This window comes from Sinocyclocheilus anshuiensis, unplaced genomic scaffold (assembly GCF_001515605.1).
Source record: "Sinocyclocheilus anshuiensis isolate Anshui unplaced genomic scaffold, SAMN03320099.WGS_v1.1 scaffold306, whole genome shotgun sequence".
Classification (NCBI taxonomy): Eukaryota; Metazoa; Chordata; class Actinopteri; order Cypriniformes; family Cyprinidae; genus Sinocyclocheilus; species Sinocyclocheilus anshuiensis.
The window spans coordinates 2,507,021-2,530,576 of NW_015544175.1; the positions used below are offsets into that span (position 1 = coordinate 2,507,021).

General features: G+C 36.6%; 1 protein-coding gene across 10 annotated transcripts in view; it reads left to right on the forward strand.

The window, feature by feature from the left end:
- Window positions 1-23,556, forward strand: part of LOC107696186 (serine/threonine-protein kinase MRCK alpha-like) — a 56,254-nt gene that overhangs the window by 19,399 nt on the left and 13,299 nt on the right. For 3 of the 10 annotated variants that reach the window (XM_016496403.1, XM_016496411.1, XM_016496405.1), the window contains exons 2-23: window positions 2,561-2,652; window positions 6,493-6,576; window positions 6,991-7,086; window positions 7,525-7,673; window positions 14,667-14,760; window positions 14,861-15,061; window positions 15,499-15,519; window positions 15,678-15,926; window positions 16,088-16,167; window positions 16,720-16,880; window positions 16,955-17,077; window positions 17,217-17,350; window positions 18,399-18,641; window positions 18,774-18,884; window positions 19,415-19,665; window positions 20,049-20,154; window positions 20,954-21,078; window positions 21,284-21,389; window positions 21,480-21,628; window positions 22,249-22,340; window positions 22,715-22,791; window positions 23,007-23,054. In XM_016496403.1, the coding sequence (XP_016351889.1) occupies window positions 2,561-2,652; window positions 6,493-6,576; window positions 6,991-7,086; window positions 7,525-7,673; window positions 14,667-14,760; window positions 14,861-15,061; window positions 15,499-15,519; window positions 15,678-15,926; window positions 16,088-16,167; window positions 16,720-16,880; window positions 16,955-17,077; window positions 17,217-17,350; window positions 18,399-18,641; window positions 18,774-18,884; window positions 19,415-19,665; window positions 20,049-20,154; window positions 20,954-21,078; window positions 21,284-21,389; window positions 21,480-21,628; window positions 22,249-22,340; window positions 22,715-22,791; window positions 23,007-23,054 (2,792 nt within the window). The remainder of the gene's footprint in view (window positions 1-2,560; window positions 2,653-6,492; window positions 6,577-6,990; window positions 7,087-7,524; window positions 7,674-14,666; window positions 14,761-14,860; window positions 15,062-15,498; window positions 15,520-15,677; window positions 15,927-16,087; window positions 16,168-16,719; window positions 16,881-16,954; window positions 17,078-17,216; window positions 17,351-18,398; window positions 18,642-18,773; window positions 18,885-19,414; window positions 19,666-20,048; window positions 20,155-20,953; window positions 21,079-21,283; window positions 21,390-21,479; window positions 21,629-22,248; window positions 22,341-22,714; window positions 22,792-23,006; window positions 23,055-23,556) is intronic. The other 7 variants (XM_016496409.1, XM_016496412.1, XM_016496406.1 and 4 more) reach the window with 5 other exon arrangements.

The window sequence follows — 23,556 nt, forward strand, 5'->3', positions numbered from 1 at the left end:
AAAAATAAAATCAAAAGAATTATGTCTTTATAAGTATACCTTTAATATATAAGTAATACCTTTAATAGTATTTTTATTTAGATCACTAGGTTATCCAAAAATAGGCATTGGCACGTGTTTATTTAATCTTTATTTAAATAAGATTCAAGTAACATTTTATTATTTTTTTATTAATTAAATTATTAATAATTATATAGTATTATTTATTTAATAATTTATTCATATTTTATTTATTTTTATAACCCATATTTCCAGCAAAAAAATGAATAAGTATAAACTTATAATATATAATAGTATTATTTATTTATTTATTTATTTTGCTGGAAATGCTGATTTTTTTTTTTATTAAATAATATATTCACACAGTTGTGATATATTTGTCACCATAATAAAATATTATTATCGTGCTATAATCTTTTGTTCATACTACCTGCTCAATAGTGTTTACACATTGCTGGTATTATTAGCATGTTTTTAGCTGTCAGCAGGGTGATATGTGACTGTGATGACTGTTAGATTAGCAGTGGGTCAGTGCTTAAGTGTAATTACAGTAGTAATGTGGAGCAGTTCTGATGAGACGTAATGACCTGGCTGGGTAATGAAGGCCTGCTGGGACCAAAATGCCTTGCTTGGAGCCACCAATTGTACCTTGGTGATCTACCCACTTATTTGCTCTGAAAGACAGATGCTGTAACTTCAACAGATAATGAGTAATGACCCCTTAAATAGAATTAGAATATTGTGTGGGAAACATTTGATTTATTCTTAGTTTATATTATTAGATAGTGAAAATAAGTAGCCTAGTTTTTTAAGAAAGAAATGGCAAAGTGCTATCGTGTTCGGGATAGTTGTTGCCTTAACACATTTAATAACAATACTTTGTCAAATATTGTGCTATTTTTAATTATTAGTGTTCAGGTGTAAAAAGTTTTTATGGTTGGGTTTGTAAAATCATCATTCGATTTTTTTATTCATATAGAATATATATGCTGTATTTGTGCACTTAGATTTCTAATGCGTTTCATTTTAACTTACATTGGGGCCCCGAGATATTTAGACACTTAAACCACTTAAAAATGTAGAAATGTCATTGCATGAGATTAAAAAAAAATCAAACCAACTTTGTTAATGAAAGTTAGCTGAAACACAATTTTTGTTGGTAAAAGATTTCTAAAAATTAGTTTACACTCTCAGAAAAAAGGTACAAAAGCTGTCACTAGGGCAGTACCTTTTCAAAAAGGTACACCTTTGTACCTTATTTACCCCTAATGGCTGCATGCAAGGCAAGCACATTAAAGGTACATATTATTACCTATAGTACATATTTGTACCTTTTGAAAAGGTACTGGACCAGTGACAGCTTTTGTACCCTTTTTTTCTGAGAGTGTATAAATCTGTTATTAAATAGCTCTATATACTGACACCTATGTGACTTTTTTGAATTTCTTTCTTCTGCACAATCCAATATTGCTATGGTAACAGAGCTGCCCCACCCTGTGTGCTTGATACTGATTGGATGAGAGTTTATGGACTAAACTATGAGTGTAGCTGTGGCAGTGTGCTCCCATGGAAAAACCTAGCAACAGAACACCTCAGTAATGTGTATGAGAGCCATTAGATGAGGTCGAGCTTTGTAAAAAGATGTTTTAGGAAGGTCAAGCTTACCTCATTCTGAGATGCTAAGTTCAGAGCTACATAGACTCAGGTGTGGGTGGCGTGTTTGTACTCTTGTTGAGGATAAACATGGCAGACTTTTATCCTTATCGCACTGCGGTTGAGATCATCCCCTCTTCTGTTCCCATGTTCTCCCACCCTGGGAATAACACATGCACAACCTTGCTTCAGTGGAGGAATTCATTATTTTACGTAATATTTACAAAAGAATGTTTCAAATAATAGTTCATTTGAAAATTAATTTATTCAACAAAAATCTGTAGTCTTAAAAAATCTTAAGTATAACTCTGAAAAACAGCATTTTTTCATAAATAAATATAGTGGCAATAACTGTTCAAAATGTTGCGGTCAGTAAGATTTTTGAAAAGTTTTTATTCTCATCAGGGCTGCATTTATTTTATTTTAAAAACAGTAATACTGTGAAATATTATTTCTATTTAAAATAACTTTTTTCAATTTTAATAAAATGCAAAATATAATTTATTCCTGTGATGGCAAATCTACATTTTCAGCAGCCATTACTCAAGTAATCAGTCTCACACGATCATTTAGAAATCAGTCTAATATGCTGATTTGGTGCAATCAGTGTTGAAAACACAAAATATTTTTGAGATACATTTTTTCAGGATTATTTGATGAATGGAAAGTTCAAAGGAACTCTCTATTTTATAATTGATCTGAAATAGAAAATCTTTTGTAAGATTATGAATACCTTTAACTGTCACTTTTGATCAATTCAATGCTGAATAAAAGTATAATTTTTCTTTTAAAATCTTTCTGACCCCCAACCTTTGGTAGTGTATTTATTTTTAGTTTTTGACAATTTATTTTTATTATTATTATTTTATTTCAATTTTACTGATTTTGTCCCTTTTAATATTTACAGCCAAACCTTTTACATCCAAGGTGAAACAGATGCGCTTGCACAAGGAAGATTTCGAGATCCTGAAGGTGATTGGACGGGGAGCGTTTGGAGAGGTATTTATTGTTCTCACTACATTTAGAACATTCTATTGTTTTTTTTTAGATCCCATAAGAGCCCCTTTGCATTATTAGTTAATATACTAATATATATTAATATACTGCTTTACCATAAGCACAGGTATGTTGCAGAGTAAGGACATTCTTCATGATGTACCTTTGAGAGCCCGAGGCAGTTAATGTTCTTTTGTAATGACAGATGTGTGACGTAGTCACTGGGGAATGTGTGGTGTACAGGTAGGCCAGGAAACCGGCACTATTAGGTTACTTAGTGAGGCTTGGCTGTTTAGAATGGCACATGAAGTGGGAATATTGGATTGGAGCCATGTTTTAAAACCCCAGCAAATGGTTTATGGAATTTGTATTCAGGTTTTATTTTCGCAGTGACTGAGCACTTGGACGTTTCCAAGTTGAGTTGAAGGAATAGTTCACCCAAAAATAAAAATTCTATCATTATTTACTCACCCATTTTGTAACCAGTGCAGCTCCTTTTCTTCCGTGGAATACAAAAAGTTAATATTTGAGGAATATCTTTGCAGCTCTGACTTGCAAGTGAAAAAGTGAAAGTGATGTGTAGCCAAGTATGGTGACCCATACTCGGAATTTGTGCTCTGCATTTAACCCATCCAAGTGCGCACACACACAGCAGTGAGTAGTGAACACACACACACACACACACCCGGCGCACTGGGCAGCCATTTTTTTTTGCAGCACCTGGGTAGCAGTTGGGGGTTTGGTGCCTTGCTCAAGGGTCTCACCTCAATCGTGGAATTGAGGGTGGAAGAGAGCGCTGGTCATTCACTACCCCCACTGACAATTCCTGTCAGTACAGTGACTCGAACCCGCAACCTTTGGGTTACAGGTCTGACTCTCTAACCATTAGGCCACGACTTGAAATATTGCGTACAGGTTTTACAGACTGATGATGATTTTATGATAGTTTTATGGTATTTTTCCAGTTTATTTTTTTTGAAGCTTGAAATATTTAGTCCACATTCAGATAGTAACCAGCATATTATTTAAAGTTTCTCCTTTTGTTTTCCATGGAAAAAAAGAAAGTCATATGGTTTTGGGAACGACAGGATAGTGAGTAAATTATGACCAAATTTTCCTTTAGCTAATCCTTTAAAGGGGTCATATGATGCTTTTTTAAAGATCATTATTTTGTGTATTTGGTGTAACAGAATATGTTGACATGCTTTAATGTTCAAAAAACACATTATTTTTCAAATACTGTACATTATTGTAGGTCCTCTATGCCCCGCCTCTCTCAAACGCTTCGTTTTCTACAAAGTCCCTCCTTCCAACAAGCGCAGTCTGCTCTGATTGGCCAGCTGACCCAGTGCATTGTGATTGGCCGAACACCGCAAGCACTCGTCAGAAATGTAACGCCCCTTACCATAATTGCGAGCTTCAGCTTTCAAAATAAATGTAAAGACAGAGCCCGAATGTAAAGAGTCGCGTGACGGACACAGTGATGAAGCTGGTATGTGTTTGCAGTACACAAGCCACGGTTAAGACAGCTGACTCCACTGTGATGTGACCCCCAAAGAGAAAGGAAAACTTGAAATCGCATCATATGACCCCTTTACCATACAGATCTGCTTTAAACAACCGTGTCTGTAAAAAGACAGTTTAAACTTTTTTAACAATGGATAGGTTTGAGTTATAAAAATGGCAACACATTTATTAGATTGGGTGGATGGAAATACATCAAAGATCCTTGAGATTAAAGTAGATTTAAAAGGGCAATGTGTCAGTCCCTCGGTTTTTCTCCACTTGTCAATGTCTGGTGAGCTATATGATTCATCTGCACCCTCCTCAATGGGAACGTTTTCGTCTGACACACCACTAGACAGGGTTTCCGGCCTAGCGTCTGCTCACTTCAGTCCAACTGGAATCAACAGCTCATGGAAAGCTAGCAGAAAATCCGTTCTACTTGATGTGAGCCTGTTTCCAAAATAACACCAGAGAGGAAGCCATGCAGCTGTGAGAAAACGTGCAAAGGAATAGATTGAGGATAGGTCACACACTTTCATCTCCTGATGGATCAGGATAGGCTTGGGCAAACAGAAGAAGGGCAGATGACATCATTTCCTGTGGAGACTGCTGAGCCAGTAGCTGCTACTGAATTTCAAAAAACAAAAAACAAAAAACAAAAAACGGCTTTCAGTATGTTTTAAGATCATTAAATTTTTTTTTGCATGTTGCATTTGCATTGTCACATTTAAATGCCACTTACTGTAATGCAGTTTTTTTTTTATTAAAACATTTAAATACTATAAATATCTTTAGAGTATACTCTACAATAAGCACTATAGCATACTATGAACGTACATTATGTTAGTATTTGATGTAATGAATTCAGTTTATGCTGATAAAAAAAAACAAAAACAAAACGTTGTATCCAGACAGGATGAAAATATGTGATAAAAATATCACAATGGTCCTATAAATAAATAAATAAATATAAAAAGAAAGAAAGAAAGAAAGGAAAGAACTGGTCTTATAAATAAAAGACCATTCAAGTACTGAGACATGCAGCACTCTTCCAGAGATGTGTGGATTTTTTTTTATTATGAACAGACCCACACATTTCTATGAGAGTGCTGCATGTCTAGGTAATTTTACTGGTCTTGTAGTGTATGAGTTGATGTGTAGGGTGCGGAAAGGGGAATCTCTGAAGATGTCATCACATACTTGATGGCAGAAAGCGAAGAGCAAAGAACTTTGAAAGACTCTTCTATCATCAAAGTCAGAGCCAAAAACAGTGTGCTCCTTCCCGATCAAGTCACTAAACATTGCCAGAACATTGTTATGTCTAATCATCACACACCTAACTGGGCTTAATGTTTTATATTTCCTTATCAAGGCAGATGCTAGATAAGATCATAAGAACTTCACTTTCCTAGCACTATGATTTCATGACATTCACACGCATCTGTTTTTTATTTGTATTTAAACTTTACTGTTTGTAGTCTCACAGAGATTGAATTTGCAGCTTAGGCCCTGTTTACACTAGTGCGTTTTAGTTTTAAAACGGCGTCTACACTTGCATTTTCACTGCGTTTCAGAAACGATCCACACTACACAACCGAAAACGCATGTCACATGACCATTCATGCAGGTACAATGAGCATGATGTTATTGTTTACACGGTCATCGTGTAACGGTCGCTTCCACAAAAGTACTAAGCAGCTGTTTTCAACATTTGTAATAATAAGAAATATTATTTGAGCACCAAATCTGCATATTGTAATGATTTCTGAAGGATAGTGTGATACTGAAAACAATAAATTACATTTTAAAGTATATTAAAATAGAAATGTTATTTTAAATTGTAATAATATCTCACAAAAGTACTATTTTTCCTGTATTATTGATCACATAAATGCAACCTTGGTGAGTGTAAGAGATTCTTTCAGAAACATTTAGAAATCTTGTCAACCCCAAACTTTTGATGTTGACCAACATCAAAACCACAGATGCTGACCAACCACAGATGCTGTATGTTTGTTTACAGGCACCAAGTTATTGAGCGTACTGCATGAGTACATTTCTTCAAAGTTGAATTGAATTATTCAGTAGGGTTTAATATGCTTTGTAGGCACAAAAATCATGTTTTACTTGCAATAAGATTCTGCAAACCTAAGACCAGTAGAGATGAACAAATCTGGTATTATATATTTCTGCTCATAATCTGCTGTACTTTTCTTCAATGAATGCTATTGGCAGCATATTTAACAAGCAAGCTGAGTAACACTTTTGTGTGAATGCCAATAAAAACAAATTATGTTTAAGATCACATCAGGACTGATGTTCTCATCCTCCTTTCAGGTTGCAGTAGTAAAGGTGAAAAATACAGACAAAGTATTTGCCATGAAGATTCTCAACAAATGGGAAATGCTCAAAAGGGCTGAGGTGAGCTGATGTTTTTACAGACATCTCTTCCTTTTATTCAGCAGATTTGGTTCAAGGCGAACTGCTTTAGCTGCAAATAACAGTAATGGTTTTCTCAAGACTGATTTTTATATAATGCACAAATCTTGATCCAGTTAGCATCAGGCTTTACCATTCAGCTGATGCAGCCGTTTCTTCTATATCCCTGGCGTATCATTCTTTAGCGTCCTAGGAGAGTGTTACTCCCTCTGTCTTTGCCCATTACATGAGGAACCACTTAAAAACAGTCTTTGCTCTATATATGATTCAGAAACCATTCCTCGCAGTGGAAATAGACCCCTTGGTTGGAGTCATTCTAAATATGTGGAGCACATTTTTGATCATTGACTCCAAAAAAGTGGTTTTCAATCGACATTTTACCCCTTTTTTTCTCAGACTGCATGTTTTCGGGAGGAACGGGACGTGCTGGTGAACGGGGACAGTCAGTGGATCACGACGTTACACTATGCTTTCCAGGACGAGAACAACTTGGTGTGTGAGAATTCTCAAGCGCACATTGGGTCTGAGTCACATTCACTTGATAAGGTGCAGAGGGGGAGATAATGTAATGATCATTAATCACTGCTTACAGAGTTCCAAGGGACACTGTTTTATAGCAGACTATATATTTATCTGTGCCGTGCTGTATATAGCGTGACTGGAGAAGAGGGGGCTCTAATATGAATTATCATTTTGAGTTCAGCTTCATGAGTGGGAGTGTGAAGGAATGAAACTGGAGGAAGAGAACGATAAAGAGGTTTTGAATGAAAGAATGTCATGGATAATTGAGATGGGATGGGTTAATCCAAGAGTAAAGGAAATTTAAAAGATGTAGACTCCCTGTGATTGATATCTTTGTTTCCCATTATTTTTGTTTCTTCACTTCTCTTATTTCTGTCTTATTCACATCCTGTTTTTCTCTCCTCCCAGTACCTGGTGATGGACTACTATGTAGGGGGAGATCTGTTGACTCTGCTCAGTAAATTTGAAGATCGTTTGCCTGAGGACATGGCCAAGTTCTATCTGACCGAAATGGTCTTGGCTGTTGACTCTGTGCACCAGCTACATTATGTTCACAGGTGGGTCTTGACTCTTTAAACTAGGGTTAATCAGTTAAAAATTTGACTGAGTTAAATGCTCATTGGTTAATCAAATGAATGGCATATGTCAGTATTTGCTGAACCCCCAAATAATGATAATTAAAAGATAACATTGTGGCAGACATAAGCATTGAATAGATATTTAAAAGTGGCTTTAGAAGTCAATTTATTGTTTTTTTTTTTGTTTCCATATCAATAAATGTATAATCCTATCACTAACCTACTGTATACAGCAATCCATTTTGTAGTCAGGTTTGCTTGTAAAACTCTTTTATTTTTTTTGTTATACAAATACGCATTTTTTTGATGACATTTGAAAGCAGATGCCTTGTTAACTAGCCAAAACATCTTGTTTGAAACCAGATGTTTGGGTGAGGTGTATTAAATAGTTCATCCTTATTTTGCCATGAACCTGTTTTCTAGTTAGTTACAGGAAGTATTAGAGGGAGGGACATTCTCAATATATAGAGAATTTGATTGGACAAAAATCTGTGTAGTGCAACATGAGTCATCAGTATTTTGGTCTGTTTTCACAGAAGATTGTAAATTAAAAAAATCTGCTTAAAGTCAGTTTTGTCAATCTTTAGGAGGACAGTACTATTCAAAAGTTTGGGACAGCAAGATTTTTTTAAAGGAAATTAATATTTTTTTCTGCGAAGATGCATTAAATTGATCAAAAGGATCAGTAAATGATCATGTGACACTGAAAACTGGTGTGATTTCTGCTGAAAATTCAGTTTTGCCATCACAGGAATAAATTTCATTTTAAAATATATTACAATTTTATTAATATTTCATAATATTACTGTTTTCCATTTAAAATCTTATCCCAAACTTTTGAATGTGTATATTAGCATATAGATGACCTCAAAACGAATGCACATGGATTAAAAACCACAAAGCACCCATTTTGATTTTATGGGGTTTTCAAATCAGCTAAGCATGCACTGAAATCACAGCAAGAGCAATGAGTCGGAAAAAGGCTATGTTTAGTCTGAGGACAGGCTGGATTGGAACCCATCTTCGGTTATCACACAGGAAGTGTCAACATTTGCATACTGACTGGCACCAGTTGCATAGAGCCCTCGGTGTGATGAATGTGTTTGTACTGGGACTTTGGGTGTGCTTCAACAGTCCCACCAAACACATAATTTGGGTACAAACAATGTACTCATGTTGCCTTCCTCACAAACTTATATGCAGCTCTTTTAGTTGCTGCTTTTGGGGCACCCAGAGGGACAGGCAGGGGAAAGTTAAAGGCAGTAATCATGGGGTTAGAGGTGTGGTCAACTGTTCTCATGAAAGTTTGGTACGCCTGGTTTGTGGAGGGTGGAAACAGAGTGGATTGGTCTCCAGGGATGGGGTTGGTGTGGGTGTGTTTTTGTATGAGCAAGCCGTGTTAAAGGGTGTGCATTTGGGAATAAGTGCATCTGTATGTTTGAGGGTGGATGTACTGTGTGAAAATAGTTGAGACACCACTGTTTGCATGAATGCACAGTGATGGGTTCATAATTAGTGTACCATCTAAACAAAATTGATTTAAAGGGGTATTTCACTTAAAAATGAATATTCTGTCATTCTGTCATTATTTAATCATCCTCATGTCATTACAAACTTGTATGAATTTCTTTCTTCTATGGACATAAAAGGAGATGTTTAGCAGAATGTTCACACTGATCTTTTCCTTTTAAAATGATAAAAAAATGCGTTCAAGCTAAAAGAAAAAGACAAAATATATATATACTGTATATATAGATATAGATTATATATATCTATATCTATATATACAGTATATATATTTTTTGTCTTTTTCTTTTAGCTTGAAAGCACATTTTAATATATATATATATATATATATATATATATATAGTTGAATGATGTATAATGATATGTGAATTATAAACACTATTACAAGTACTATAGAAAGTAATATTTTATTATTCTAACACGTTATTTTATTACGGGTTAATATAATAATAATAATAAACATATAATGCAATGCTGATTAAAAGATGAAGAAATAAAGGCTCCTCAGAAGATGTAAGATGTTCTGGAGGCTTGTGATGATCATTCCTCCGCTGAGGAACAGTGAAAGTAAAGCTTCTGGAAACAAATGCTCCTCAAAAGATCCTGAGGATCAGATTTGAGACTCTAAAACATGATTGATGGAGAATCAAGTAAAGCTGAGCTGCTTCAGTCCAGTAAGTGTTCATCTGAAGATATTACTACAGTCGATCAAAATCAGTCAAGATTGGACACGTGAAGCTCGAGCTGAAGCTGGACGATTGTACAATTAGACTAAAAGAGTCCAAACTATCAATCAGAGACAGAAGGCATGGAGTAGATCGTGTGAAATTTGTGTATCAAATATGATATATTTGTTTAAAAATAAGTTGGTTGTATTATTAGCACAGAAATGGCACTTTTAGAATTGAAATCTCATTATAAAATGCATGCATGTTTGTCTAGCAATCTGTCTAGAGCTCAGTATTTAAGGATTTCGGTATGCATTACACACTGCCCACGATGAATCAATGCCTGGAGCCAGAACGGCGATGTAATTAGTTTGAACTGGTGTTGGCTGGACCGAACACCTGTGCTCGTTCAACACACTGCAAATGTCATGATGTTGTGGATTGAGGGGATCTAATGTAATTATTGTCATTTACATACACATTTCAACAATTTAGTTGAATAAGAGAAATGAAATAACAGGATTCAGCGCCCACAAATAGACATAAATCTAAACTCACAGATCACTATTAACCAGTGACACAAAACTGCATAATTTAACCAGTCATTGCTCTGAATGGGTTTCTTCTCTCACACAAACGCTAATTTTTCTGTCTGTTTTGGACAGAACGGCATGGAAAGAAGCAATGATTTCCAGGACAAACTCTAAATACAGAATGAAGATGTGCTGGTTATCAGATGCATTCATCAACAGTTTGTTTTTTTCTGTCCTAAACTAGTTCTGCTGACATTTTATAATGAATGTTTGTGTAATACAAAATAAATAAAAACAAGTCCAAATCATATTTCACTTTTCTCAAAATTAAAAGAAAAATGTATGTATGTATTTATTTATTTATTTATTTTATATCATTTTAAAAAATAACTTGTTTTGTTTTTTGTTTTTGTAATTGAGTTTAACAGCCAGCGATCACAATGCACTTTGTTGAATGGAAAAGGGCAGGACATTTTCCATCATATCTCAAAGTCATGAGAGTTTCAAGTGACAGAAGCGTGAGCAGATGATGATGATGGTGTGAAGTGTAGAGTTTAAACAAAATAAGAAATATTAAAATTTTAATATAGTGATATAAAAAAATCTAGTATTTAATGATTCATATATTATATTATATTATATTATATTATATTATATATTATTATAATATTATATTATAAACATAATTATTTAATTTGGCTCTGAAACATGCAGTACATTTATTTGATTAAATCCAGCTTTTGTCATTTAATAATCACACTGAGCCATATTGCAATATTCAATTTTATTTCACTTAACTGTGCAGCCCTAGTTGATACAACTCTAAAATTCTTCTAAAGTTGTATGACAGTGACTTTATCATTCAGCATTCACATCAAACCTGACATGATGCATCTTTATGGAAAAAAGTTTAGAATGATATGGCAAGTGTTAAATGTTTATTATTGGTAAACTATGCCTTTAAATGGATTTATTAAATCTCTAATTTCTTTTGTCTCTTCATCAATTCACATTTACATTTTAAATGCAGCCTTCACACATCGTTTCCAGTCTCCAGATTACATTAGTCGGCTCCTGCCCCAAAAGCTCCTTCCAGGAAAAGCTTGGAGCTCTTGCTTTCACCCAGCCCTTATTAGACTAAGTGGGCAAGCTGTTGTGTTAAAGTGGAGGTTACTTAGAGATTGTGCTTGTAAGTGTTAAGTGCACGGTTCCTCTCGGCCAGATATTTGCATAGTGTGCGCTCTTATCCTTCCACTGAAAAGGACTGGCCCATGTCACAGACGGAGAGCCAACCGGACGAACTAGCATCTGTGTGTTTTTGTTGTGTGTGACAATTGCATTGTACTCTGTTATTGATCATGGCCATATGTGTGTCCAAAGCCATGCGTGTTGATGTCTCAGCTGATTGCTAAGGAAGCTGGAATTTAATTCGCCACCAAAACATGGCTCGTCGCACCTCAAAAGCCAAGAGGGAATCTCTTGTTACCTGTAAAGATCCTTTATCAAAGAGAAAGATGCACAGTCGTTGCCTGAGGATAAAGCCACATTCATCTGAAACGGCACAGGTGATTGGATGACCTTATAAAGAGCTTTGTGTGGCGACATCAACGGCACTCTTAGTGCTTGTAGAACAGCATTTTTTCAACAACAGGGGCTTGACCTACAAGTTGAAGTTTCCACATACTCCAATGTTTTTTTTTAGAAATAATGGATTGAGCTCAGTGCTCTAGTAAAAAAGGATGGAATGAATTGCTGAAATGTACCCAACGTCCCCATGCAATGAGTCCCACCCCCTTCTCTTTCTTCCTGTCTATAGCTGACCAGCTCTCCCTGTGGTAGGCATGAGGCCGGGCCAGATGGTGTTCACAGATGGTTATTGTGGTTTTAAAGTGGGATTACCTCCCTCTGCTCGCAGTCTGCTGCTCCTTAAGACAGCAGCCCGGGACAGAGCCACCCAATTATCACCTACACTACAACCCCTGCTGATCAGTCCGGACCCCTTAATGCACCATTACAAAGTGAATGGCTTTTAGCCTAGCAGGAGGCTTGCAGCCAGGTTAACCAAATCTAACGTAGATTGAAGACAAGCCAAGTTTAACAGTATTAAGTAAACTTGGCAATGATTGGAGTCTTTATACACACAAGGATGGAGTAATAATAAAAGACTGAGTAGCTGTAGAGTCATCATCAATGGCTATGTCATGAATATTTCCACATTATCTGTGGTAAGCCTTGTTAGCTCATAGTGTTAATCAATGGACTCTGTAGAGCATATTTGTTTGGCTTTAATTAAAACATAAACTTATTTTATGTAATAATTTTTTATTAAAAGTCAAACAATGTTTTTATCTGCCACAATAATGGAATAATAATGCCACTGAATGATCAAATTCTTTTGGGTGCTTTATATATATGTATACACGGGTACACTACTATTCAGAGGTTTGGGGTCAGTAAGATTTTATTTAAAAGAAATTAGTACCTTTAATCATCAAGGATGCCTTTAAATGGATCAAAAGTGACAAAGACATTTCAAATTCAAATAAATGCTGTTCTTTTGAGCTTTTGTCTCTATCTTTTAAAAAGAATTAATATTATATTTTCGACAAAAATATTATGCAGCACAATGTTTTGAACATTGATAATAATAAGAAATTTTATTATTATTATTAATTTTTTGAGCACCGAATCAGCATATTCAAAAGATTTCTGAATGATCATGTTACACTGAAGACTGGAGTAATGGCTGCTGAAAATTCCACTTTGCAATCATAGGAATAAATTAAACTATAATAAAATATATAAAAATTTTATTTTAAATGTAATATTTCAAAATATTACTGTTTTTAATGTATTTTTATTAAATAAATGCAGCCTTAGTGACCATTAGACTTTCAGAAACATTAAAAAAAATCTTACCAACACCAAACTTTTGAAAGGTGATGTATTATATATTTATTTATTTTGTAGTTAATGTATATGTATAATACAATTATTAAATTCAGTACATTTTTAATCAAATCTTGTTGCGTTTAAAAAATCGTTTGACTTGTTTTTGGAGATAAAAATTGTGGTTGATTTTATTATGGTTAATTATATGACACCCAAAACAGGAGTGCTGTATATGATAAACATTGTAGTATTGACGATATCGCTTCATTATTCGGTGTGGATGAGGTCAAGCCATTATGAAAAGAGTTCCACCACCCACTGTGTTCCTCACACAATCTCAGACAGACCTCTTTGTGTTGAAGCCCTCATTCATGGTTCATTTTGGCCCTCTGTTCAGCTGCTTGACAGCCGGGGGTGGCTGCCTGCCTCTCACCTCACACACGCACACATATATATCTTCATATCTTGCATATTGCTGACAATTAATAATCAACACTTCGGCAAAAAATCTCTGTGCTTTCCACTAATCTCCTCACTTAATGTACTAGCATTCTGCCAAATCTGTAAGATCTCACACACACACACACACACACACACACACACACACACACTTGTATGAGCTTGTAATGTCTTATTTGAGATGTTGGCTGTAAAGTGCAACAAAAACGTCAGTAGTGCTGAGTTTTAGGGTTTATGAGCTGTTATGATTAATGATGTGCTGATGCTGGTAACCTCCCAGCTGTTTAAATGAGATAGCATGCGCGTGTCCTTCAAAGTTTTGCTTATCTCTTTTACGACATCCATCACTGTACTTGTGCCAGCCACAGGACAGTTGTGTGATTTATTGATATAGATGAACTTAGATGTCTTGAACAGATAGTGTATGAAACATCTCGAACAATTAAGAAATCGGGCACAGATTGTGCTGTTATTTGAGTAAGTGTAATATGGCAATGAAGTATTAGCTGTTTGGCTCAGTCTGATGACACGTGTACATGACCTTTGACCCTCATTAGGACACCACAAGCCCTTGGTCAGTCCACCTGCACACCACTGTACCACTGTGGTATAAAATATACACCTTTTATTTAACTATATATATATATATATATATATATATATATATATATATAAAATAAATAATAATACAAATAAATTAATAATACAGTACGTATATATTTATTTATATTACATATATATATATATATATATATATATACACACACTGTGGCAATGAATGATTACTATATTCATTTAGCATGACATTATATAAAACTTTGACTTTTTTTTTGGTTATGGTTCTTTTTGGTTTAGAAAATGAATGTTTATGATTGTGTTTTATGTATAATCAGGGATATTAAGCCAGACAATATCCTGATGGACATGAACGGTCACATCCGGCTGGCTGACTTTGGCTCCTGCCTCAAGCTCATGGAAGATGGGACCGTGAGTTTGATCCTCAATCCTGAATTGTCAAGCGCATGATTTCTTGCTCAGTAAGTCTTGTGTTATAACTTCCTGTCTTCTTGTTCCTGTTTTCTCTCAGGTCCAGTCCTCTGTGGCAGTTGGGACCCCGGACTACATCTCTCCAGAGATCTTGCAGGCTATGGAAGACGGGAAGGGAAAGTACGGGCCGGAGTGTGACTGGTGGTCTCTGGGTGTGTGCATGTACGAGATGCTGTATGGAGAGACGCCCTTTTATGCTGAATCCCTGGTGGAGACCTATGGAAAGATCATGAACCATAAGGTTAGTTTGCATCGTGGACCAAAATGTGATTCTGTGCAACAAGAATTTGACAGTGTTGTTATTTCCAATGTGTATTTAAAGGTGATATGTGTAATTTGTCAATGTTAAAATACTGTACATTCTTCCTTTAGAGACAACTGTAAGCAAGCCATTTATTGGTTGATTCCCCTGAATAGTGTAAAATCACTGTGCTGTCAAAGCATTATCTAAAACAAGTGTTATTTATGCTGTTCCATTTTGTGATGCTAGTGATGCAGAAATGACACATTTCACCTTCTTCTGAAATCTGTTTGCAGTAGAGTAGCTTAATTTCTAGGTAACCCTTTCCTTTTTTAGTTCACCAGGATAATTTGTTTGTGTCTCTTGCTTGGTATAAAACAAATAGTCATGAGCGAATTTTCTTTTTGTCTTTTCTTCACTATTTTATTCTGGATTAGTCATCTCAACCTAACAATGAGGTAAAAATTCACCTATTCATCAAGGTTCATTTAGTTTTGTGTGGGACTTAACTAGTGGAGCACATCTTTGACCACCGTAACCAGCGTAGATAGGCAGAGATATTTGAGAGAGTCTCAATTCGCAACACTCAAGTATATTTTAACTCATTCATTCTCAGGAGCGCTTCCAGTTCCCACTTCAGGTGACAGATGTGTCTGAGGAGGCTAAAGATCTCATACGGCGGCTGATCTGCAGCAGAGAACACCGGTTAGGCCAGAATGGCATCGACGACTTCAAACAGCACCCCTTTTTCACAGGCATTGACTGGGACAACATTCGCACATGTGAAGCCCCCTACATCCCCGAAGTCAGCAGCCCCACTGACACCTCCAACTTTGACGTGGATGATGATTGCCTCAAAAACTGTGTATGCATCTAATTTCTTTCTAATTTTATCTTGGAGCTGATGTATTTATTCCACATAAATGCCTTAATGTGTGGTTGCAGAGGCACATTTTCTCTTAAATTTGCCACTATACAGAACTGGATAATTTCAATGAATATTTGAGTTTTTCTGAAATATTTTAGGAGACGTTGCCCCCACCTTCACACACAACGTTTTCTGGACACCACCTCCCATTTGTAGGCTTCACCTACACAAGCAAATGGTGAGTCAGATGTTTATTCATCATGGCTTTTTTTAAATATGTAAAAAAGTATGACAGTAAAGACTTTTACATTGTTACAAAAGATTTCTATTTCAAATAAATGCTGTTCTTTTGAACGTTCTATTCATCAAAGATTCCTTAAAAATCCATCACAGTTTACAGAAAAATACTGAGCAGCACAACTATTTTTAACGTTGATAATAATAAATATTTCTTGAGCACCAAATCAGCATATGAGAATGATTTCTGAAGGATCACATGACTGGAGTAATGGCTGCTGCAATTGCCATCACAGGAATAAATTATATTTTAAAGTATATTAAAATAGAAAACAATTATTTTAAAGTGTAATAATATTTCACAATATTACTGTTTTTGATTAAATAATTGTAACCTTGTTGAGCATAAGATACTTCGTTCAAAAATATACAAAATCTTAACAACCCCAAACTTTTGAACAGTAGTGTAGATTGTAGTGTGCTTTAACAATTTGATTTATTCTGCTTATCACAAAATTTGAACTGCAGTTTCTTGTGTGATTTGGTTCTGTAGCACTCTGTCAGATCGAGGGTGTCTGCGGGAGTCCATGGGACCGCCACAGGTAGATGCTGATCTTCAGCGTAGCCTGGAAGAGAGCCTGGCCTCAGAGGCCTATGAGAGAAGGATCCGACGTCTAGAACAGGAGAAGACCGAACTTACCCGTAAACTACAGGGTGAGGGCACTAACACATCCACACTAAATCATATTTTATCTTTCTGTCTCTCTGAAACATCCTTTTTCCCTTAGAGTCCACACAAACAGTGCAGGCACTGCAATACCCTGATTCGGACGCCCCAGTGAATGCTAATAAGGAGGTAGAGATCCGGAGTTTAAAATGTGAGATCGACATCCTGAAGAAACAGATAGCAGGTGAGAGCTTGATATTGGGTTGGAATGCACTCAGTCAAGGGCACAGTCCTGGTCTTGCGTCTTTATTGTACTTTATTGATTACTCGTTGAGTGTAGTGACATCTCTAGACAAAGACTCTATACATTTTCGTCATGTCAGACTCTGGTCAACTGGAACAGCAATTGGAGGAGGCCAGCACAGTTCGAAGAGACCTGGACGACTCGTCTAAGATCATCAGGAGCTTCGAGAAACAGCTGAAGAGTGTCATGCAAGAGAGAGATGATCTGCACAAGGTACCTATTCCGTTGTATTTTGAGAAATAGGTAAAAGATCATTCTTTTTCTACACCAGTCTAGGATGCTGAAGTTAGTCAGCTAGGTCAAGATGTTTGGAGTATGGTTAACTAGCTCAACCACGCCCCCACCAGGTGAGCCAAGGTGGTTTACTAACTCCAATCATGTTGGCCTTCAATCCAAAAATTAGGCTTCTAACGTGCAGCTCTAACTAGTCTAAGATTTGCTGGTCTTAGTTGGTTTGAACTGGTCTCCCAGCCTGGCCAAGCTGATGTTTAGCTTGTTGATCAGCTGAAATATGACCATTCCCTCTAAAACCATCAAAATAGACAGATTGGCTAGACTGAGAGAGACCAGCTAGCCACTTTAAACTGGTATATGCTGTGTTTTTTCAAGATAATTGCCATAAATGACCAACTAGTTTCTCCGTTTGTGACTGCTGGCGTAATGGTCCAAGTGACCTGAGCTGACTTTAATCTTTAACCGTGCCGTTTAACAGATTACCCTTTAGCTCAATGACTAGTTTATAGTTGATCATAGACAAGGATAAAGGCTGGAATACACTGCATGACTTTTAAAATCTGAACATAATTTAAAGCACAATGGATCATACACCTCCTGACTTTGTAAATTGTTACAGAGAAAAATTGGGCATCATGTATTAAACTACTGAGGATCACATACTACCAGACTTTCAAGAACATAACAAATAATGCAGAAACGTGTCACATGGGTAGGAAGACACATGACAAATGAAAACAGTATGTGTTCTAAAATCGGCTCAAAATATCAAACATGTTTGATATTTTCCGACTGGATGGAATCATAGTCTGAAGCTGTCCATCATACACGATGTGATTTTATATGAAATCTGCAGATCTGCAGATTTTATATGAAATAACCCAAAATCTGCAGATTGACTCTGACTTTCAGCAGCGAGCATAGACCCATCCAGTATGCAAACTGGGGCAAAAATCTGGGCGAAAGTTGTGTAGTGTATTCCAGCCTTAAGTTATGCTAACTTTGATTCTGTAATGAATATGTGAAGGAGCTGCTGGAGTTGGCAGAGAAGGTGAAGGCTCAGGGGAAGGAGCTAAAGGAGGCTCACAGTCAAAAGAAGATGGCCGTGAAGGAGTTCTCTGAGCTGAACGAGCAGCTGAGCGATCTGCGCTCACAAAAGCAACGGCTGAGCCGACAGTTCAGAGACAAAGAGGAGGAGATGGAAGGAGTTTCACAGAAACTAGAGGCTCTACGGCTAGAGATTCGCAAAGCAGAGAAAATGCGCAAAGAGGTATACGCATTAACTTACTGGTGTTTGACTTTATATAAGCCAAGTCAGCATGGTTGTAATTATTGATTATCATCGGTGATATCATATTTGTGGATTTGTTGGCTGTGTATTTGATGTTTGTTTTCATCTCAGTTGGAGGCCCAGGCTGAGGAGCAGGCAGCAGAAGCTCGGAAGGAGAGGAAGCTACGAGAAAGAACCGAACAGTACAGCAGACAGTTGGAGGAGGACCTGGAAGGGATGAAGGTGACAATGCATGAGTATATTAATATATGTTGATTGGCCATTTAGAAATGTTCAACTTATATATGCTGTATACTTTATATAAATAGTTACTTATGTAAAATGTATGTATGTTGTGTGTGTATGTATATATACAGTGGTGTGAAAAAGTGTTGGCCCTGATTTCTTATTTTTTTTGCATGTTTGTCACACTTTAATGTTTCAGATCATCAAACAAATTTAAATATTAGTCAAAGATAACACAAGTAAACACAACATGTAGTTTTTAAATTAAGGTTTTTATTATTAAGGGAAAACAAAATCCAAAACTACATGGCCCTGTGTGAAGAAGTGTTTGCCCCCCTGTTAAAACTGTGGTTTATCACACCTGAGTTCAATTTCTCTAGCCACACCCAGGCTATATATAATACATGTATATGCATATACATGAAAAACTCTTTTTGATCTTGTTTGCTCCCATTTTCCCCCTTTTCTCTCATTCTCTAAGTCCTTTAACCAACTTTATACTCACTTATGTCTCAATCCTCCTGCAGCAGTTGAAACAGGCTGGGCCACCTCATGCAGCGGCGAGCTTAGACCAACAGCAGGAGCTGATGCGCATACGAGCGGAGCTGGAGAAGAAGAACGTGCAGTACGAGGAGGAGTTGTGTCGCCGGGAGACACTCCAAAGCAGCGAGCTGAAGGGCCTCAAAAAGGAGCTCCACGATGCTGAGGGTCAACACCTCACACTCCAGAAAGAGATTCTCATGCTCAAAGACAAACTGGAGAAAACCCGCAGAGAAAGGTACATGTGTGATTATACGTGACCAGGTTTTTGTGCAGTTTCTTTACGTTGTCAGTGAAAGCATCAGGTAATCTTACAGCTGCCGGCACATTCAGCCTTTGCATATTTACAGCTTTTCTTGTCTGCCGCCCACTTAGACAGAAAGGGCCAATGTGATGCACCACAGTTTGTTTGTATGTGACGTTTAGAGGCATAAATCTGAAATTGAATATATTGAATATAATAACTATGGTCTGTGAACGGCCCATGGTCATAATGAGACCACCAGCTTGTTGAGCCACCAATGTGAACCTGTAGATCTGATTCTTTACAATGAATTTCCATGGTAGCAGAATGTAGCTGTACTGTAAACTTCATCATGTTCATTGTTGTGTTTGTAACAGCCAAACTGAGCGAGAGGAGTTTGAGACGGAGTACAAGCAGAAGTACGAGAGGGAGAGAGGCCATCTGACAGATGAAAACAAGAAGCTCGCAAGTGAAGTGGAGAAAGTGAGATCTCTATCGCTTTCAGAAACACATGTGCCATTGCTCATGATATTCATTAGCCTGTGTCTCTTTCATCAAAAAAGTATACATCAAACCCCTAAAATTCCCTCTTCTTCTCTGGCAGTCTTTTCCCAAATCTGCTAACATTCCTAGAGAGACATCGTAACCACACACACTTACCCAAAATTGCTTCTTGGCTCAGCCACTGTTTACTTTGGACTGCAGGGTAAAATCAGAATCAACCAGTCAAATAATTCTGCAAGTTTGGACATATCAGATATTAAAGGGCTCCTTATGTTGGGTGGCATGGATATTAAACATTATTCATTTCGTAAAAATACCTGGAAACCCAAAACACAAAGGCAGTTTAAAACAATAGTGCAGCTGGCCAGACCTGTCATGTCAAATGCCAGATTGGATGAGGCTCAGAAACATAAGCAAGAATGATGGCATTTGGAAGGAATTGAACCAGGATGTGAAATGCCTGAATGAATTCACATTCCTATCAAAGAGCGCTGCAGAGGTTTTGCATAGACTCGCCATAACATATGCTTGCTTCCTGTCTTTCGTACAACGTTCACTTTCCTACTGAACAAAGAACCAATGAAAGCTAGTAAAGTTGATCTGGGATCAGTTTTTCTAATCTAATATTTATATTTTATTTTAGCTTTTTTCAATTAATGAAAAAAATATTTTGTTGTTTTTAGTTGTAGTTAACAATAACAACACTGGTAGCAACATGCTAAGAACCACCATAACACCTTTTGTTCTTTACTCTTTGTGGTCTTTTTTGTCTTTTCAGCTGAGCTCTATGTATGACCAGCTCAACAGTAGTCACAGGCAGCTGGAGGAGGAGATGAGAGAGTTGGCTGATAAGAAGGAGAGCGTTGCCCATTGGGAGGCCCAGATCACTGAGATCATACAGTGGTGAGTGGAGCCCCCTACTTGCAGCCGTGTGACATCACACTTGCCAAGAAAGACGCATGATAATGATGACCTTTACCCATGTCTGGATCCAGATGATGCAGATCATTTGGCCATTCATCACATTCATCGGTTTTAAAATAGAACAAACATTTACAGATGTTGTGCTTTATGTCAAGGTTAAGCTGAACTAAGCTAATCTGTGCAGGGTGAGCGATGAGAAAGATGCTCGTGGTTACCTCCAAGCTCTGGCCACAAAAATGACAGAGGAGCTTGAAGGGCTCAGGAACACCAGCTTGGGAGCCAGAGGAACGGTGAGACATGCACACAGCAGATAAGGATGAAACACATATTCTCATCTTCCTGAATGTCTGATGTGGTGGGTCGCTATCTCGTTTTGTTAGGACATGCCGTGGAAGATGAGGCGCTTTGCTAAGCTGGACATGTCTGCGCGTCTAGAACTGCAGTCTGCACTGGATGCCGAGATCAGAGCCAAACAGTCCATCCAGGACGAGCTTAACAAAGTCAAAGCATCCAACATTGCCACAGAATGGTAAGACCACACATATCAACATAGTTCTGCTCAACTCTACTGAAACTAGAGATCTGGTTTGCTGATTTCATTTAAAGTCTAATGTCTTTTTTTTCAGGTCAATGAACATTCGTTTTACTCTTTATGTGAATAGTTTTTAGGGCTGCACGATAAATCGCATGCGTTTATCATGCGCATCTCGTCAGTAAAGCCGGTTCTGTGATTAGTAGTAAATCTCCAGCACGTGCTTTCAGATGGAACTGCATTTACTACACAGAGCCATAGTTCACTGACAAGCTACGCAAACAGCTTTCATTATCGCATGCGATACATCGCTGATAATGAACACGATTTTGCGTAGCTTGTCAGTGAACTATGGCTCTGTGTAGTAAATGCAGTTCCATCTGAAAGCACGTGCTGGAGATTTACTACTAATCACAGAACCGGCTTTACTGACGAGATGCGCATAATAAACGCATGCGATTTATCGTGCAACCCTAATAGTTTTGAAATTCGCTTTTCTTTTTGATTTAGTCAGTAGAGCTTTAGCTTAATTTAGCTTATTTTGTTCACACTCTCTTTTCAAATGAGGTGAATTTAAATAGAGTGACAGTTTTCTCTCTGTTATTTTTGTCTTGCAGCAACTTGCAAGAATCCGAAAGTAGAAACCAGGAGCTGCTTGCAGAAATTGAGAGGCTGAGGAAAGAGACAGAAGAGCTGAGACTGAGGAGAGGTGGCAATCAGTGTTATTTTATTGTTTTTGATATATTTTGTATATTATTTTATATTATTTATTTTTATATGATCAGTTATTTATTTTTTTGTTTTACTATTTTTTACATTTTTATTTATTTTTATTTTATATATAGCTTTAATTCATTTTTATTTCCATTTCATTTTAGTAAATTTAGTACTTAAACTTTTCATCTTAATGTTAATATTTTATTTTATATCACGTTTGTTTCAATGTACAAAAACAATAACAACAACAATAACATCAAATATCCAACCTACTCAGCATTGTTTTTTTTGCAATCCTGGCTCTGTTACAGTCTAATTTGATGAGATTTAAAAAATTGTGTTTTAATAAGATTCTGTAATTTTTAGGTGTGAAGCATCAGGATTCCCAGAATTCTTTCTTGGCATTCCTCAATGCGCCCACTTCTGCTCTGGATCAGTTTGATGTAAGTGTGTTATTCATGAGAACATCTGCATAGAAGTTCACTCTGGTTTCCAAATAAATATTTTTTCATCATTCTTATTTACATGTTTTTTTTTGGCTTGTTTTCTGTATTATTCTGATACATCCTGATCTGTTTTATTAGTTTTATTATTCTGTTTTTTCTCCTGCCATAATGTGTTTGGTTATTGTTTTGTTTTTCATTCTGTTGTCCATCAGGACTCATTTTCTTCCTCTTCGTCTTGTTTAGTTGAATTTTGGGAAGATGTAAGTTCTTCTTCAGCCATGTTATAGTGGAATGTCTTTTTGCATCACTCATTTTACACATTTAAAAGTGTCCAGTTATGACACTCCCAAAGGAATAATACCAGAATACCAAAGGAAACTCAACTCACAATTGATTCTAATACAGTTTGATATTAGCATGTTGCTAAGCAAATAGCACAACATTCAGATAAGTATAAAAATATATATCACAGACAAATAAAGGGTAACAAAGGACATTTTTCACTACACTAATCCTTTCTATTCATACTTTTCTGTATTGAATTCAATATTGAATTGGTTTTACATTCTACCAGCGATATAGTTCATGGTTATATTTTACTTATCTGATCCTACATCCACTCCAGTGTGTTGTGGTAGTGACTCCTTGGAGTTCTTTGATGTGAAGTGAATCCTTTGTGCATGTAAACTATGCCCAGAAATCCAACCACAGATTAGACGTGTTCTTACATGCCTCATTCCCTTCCCTCCTTTCTCCAACATG